This window comes from Penaeus chinensis, chromosome 37, assembly GCF_019202785.1.
Source record: "Penaeus chinensis breed Huanghai No. 1 chromosome 37, ASM1920278v2, whole genome shotgun sequence".
In the NCBI taxonomy this organism is placed as follows: Eukaryota; Metazoa; Arthropoda; class Malacostraca; order Decapoda; family Penaeidae; genus Penaeus; species Penaeus chinensis.
In genome coordinates, this window is record NC_061855.1 from 33,689,868 (window position 1) to 33,692,367 (window position 2,500).

Sequence of the window (2,500 nt, forward strand, 5' to 3'; positions counted from 1 at the left end):
ACCCCCCCTCCTCCCTCCCCTCCTCCCTGCTCTCCCCACCCACCTCCCCCTCCTCCCAGCTCTCCCCCAAGCCTATTCACGCCCACGATTTGAATCCTCGCAGGTGAATACTTCGTGGTGGGCGTCGCGCTGAGCCAATACGACAGGAACAAACCGCACAAATACCTTCGCGATCTCTTGAATGAGCACACGAATTCCACCGTGCAGGATGCCTTCCAGAATTTTCTAGGTGGGTGGCGAGCTCTCTTTCGCGTTGTTTCTAAAATCCCTTTTTCCTGTTTTTTTTTTTCTTTTTTTTTGTCCTTTTCTATGCTGTTTTTTAAGTGATTGAGTTTTTGTTTGTTTGTTTTTGTTTGTTTGTTTTAGTGACTGATTTTTAAAATTTGTGTTTGTTTCTAAATCCCATTTTCGTGTTGTCATTTTTTTCTTGTCCTTTTTTGTGCTGTTTTTTTTTTTTTTCTTTTTTCTTTTTTGAGTGAGTGATTTTTTTTGTTTTGTGTTTGTTTTAAAGACAGATTTTTAAAATTTTGTTTGTTTGTTTGTGAATGTTTTTTTGTTATTTTTTTATTTGATTGATTGATTCTTTCTTTCTTTCTTTGTTAATTACTTTGTTGATTTCTTTCTTTCGTTCTTTCTTTCTTTGTTCATTCATTTATCTTTATCTATTTGTTTTATTTTCTTTCTTTGTTAATTCAATTATTGTCTTTTTTATGCGATTATTTATTTATTGAGTCTGTAGGCTGGGTTTCATTTTATTAAAGTTGTATATGTATTTTCTTTTCCTTTTCTTTATGTCTATTTTTGTTAAAGTTTGTTTGACTGTTTTTCTCTTATTTTTTTTATATCTTTCTTACGTTTTCATGCTTCTTCTCTCTTTTCTTTTCTCCTTCCTCCTCCTCATTATTCTTATTTTTCTCTTCCGTCGTCTTCTTCTTCTTTCTCTTTCTCCTCCTTCTCCTTTCTATCACTGTTATTTCCTTTCATTTTCCTCCTTCCTCTCCTCTTCCTGGTCCTTATCCTTATAATCATTCTTATTCTTACCCATCTTCTTCCTCCTCCTACTTTTTTTCTCTCATGTTCCTCCTTCTCTTTTACTTACTTATTATTATCATTATTCCCTTCTCATCTTCCACCTCCCCCCCCCCCCTCCATACTGTTATCATCATTATTCTCCCCCTATTCTTACTCCAACTTACTCCTCCTCCGTCTCCTTCTCCTCAACATCTTCATCTTCTCCTTCTCCTCCTCCTCCTCTTCATCCTCCTCCTCCTAATCATCCTTCCCCTTCTTCCTCCTCCTCTTTCCCCTCCTTCTTCTTCCTCCACCTCTTCCCTCTCATTCTTCTCTTCTTCCTCCTCCTCCTTCTCCTCCTCCATCTCCTCCTCCTCCTCTTTCCCCTCCTTCTTCCACCTCCACCTCCTCCTCCTCCTTCCCTTCCTTCCCCTCCTTCCTCCTCCTCTTCCTCCTCCTCCTCCTCCACGACCACCTCCTCCTCCTCCTTCCCTTCCTTCCCCTCCTTCCTCCTCCTCCTCCTCCTCCTCCTCCTCCTCCTCCTCCTCCTCCTCCTCCTCCTCCTCCCCCTCCTCCTCCTCCTCCTCCACCACCACCTCCTCCTCATCCATCCCTTCCTTCCTCCTCCTCCCCCATCTCCTTCTCATCCTCCTCCACCACCACCTCATCCACATCCTCTTCCTCCTTCCCCTCTTTCCTCCTCCTCCTCTTTTCCACCCTATTGATTTCTTTCGCATCCGGGTCTTTGATAAGGTTACAGGGACCATCTTCGTAAAGTTTGCACGACAAGTGGTGCCTCGGAAAGCTGAATTTGGATTTATTCTCCAATTTTTTACAAAAAAAAATAAAAATCTGTCTATCTATCTATCTGTGTGTGTATGTGTGTCTGTCTATCTGTCTGTCTATCTGAGTGTATGTGTTTGTCTGTCTTTCGGTCTGTCTGTCTATCTACCTGTCTGTCTGTCTGTCTATCTTTCTATCTCCGTCTGTCTGGCCGTATATCTATCTATATGTCTGTCTATCTATCTATCTGCCTGCCTGTCTGTCTGTTTTTCTATTTATCTGTCTATCTGTCCGTCTGTCTATCTATCTATATGTTTGTCTATCTGTCTCTCAATCTGTCTATCTATCTATCTATCTCTCTCTCTGCCTGTCTGTCCGTCTGTATATATGTCTATCTGTCTATCTGACTGTCTATCTCTCTATCTGTCTACATGTTTATTTATGTGATTATCTGTCTGTGTATCTCTCTGTCTATCTAAATATCAATTTGTCAATCTATCTAGTAACGAAAATATATACTTTTATTGGAAATATTGTATTACTTTGCCATTGTGGAGGAAATATGATACCTTATTACAGGAAGGAAAAACTAGAATGGTCATTGATCAATTTTCTCAATATATCTACCTGTATGTATGTCTGTCTGTCTGTCTCTGTCTGTCTGTCTGTCTGTCTGTCTGTCTCTCTCTCTCTCTCTCTCTCTCTC

General features: G+C 40.6%; 1 protein-coding gene across 1 annotated transcript in view; it reads left to right on the plus strand.

Moving 5' to 3' along the window:
* Positions 1 to 2,500, plus strand: part of LOC125045423 (guanylate cyclase 32E-like) — a 77,371-nt gene that overhangs the window by 17,368 nt on the left and 57,503 nt on the right. Inside the window, exon 3 of the mRNA XM_047642645.1 lies at positions 104 to 229. Coding sequence (XP_047498601.1) covers positions 104 to 229 — 126 coding nt within the window. The remainder of the gene's footprint in view (positions 1 to 103; positions 230 to 2,500) is intronic.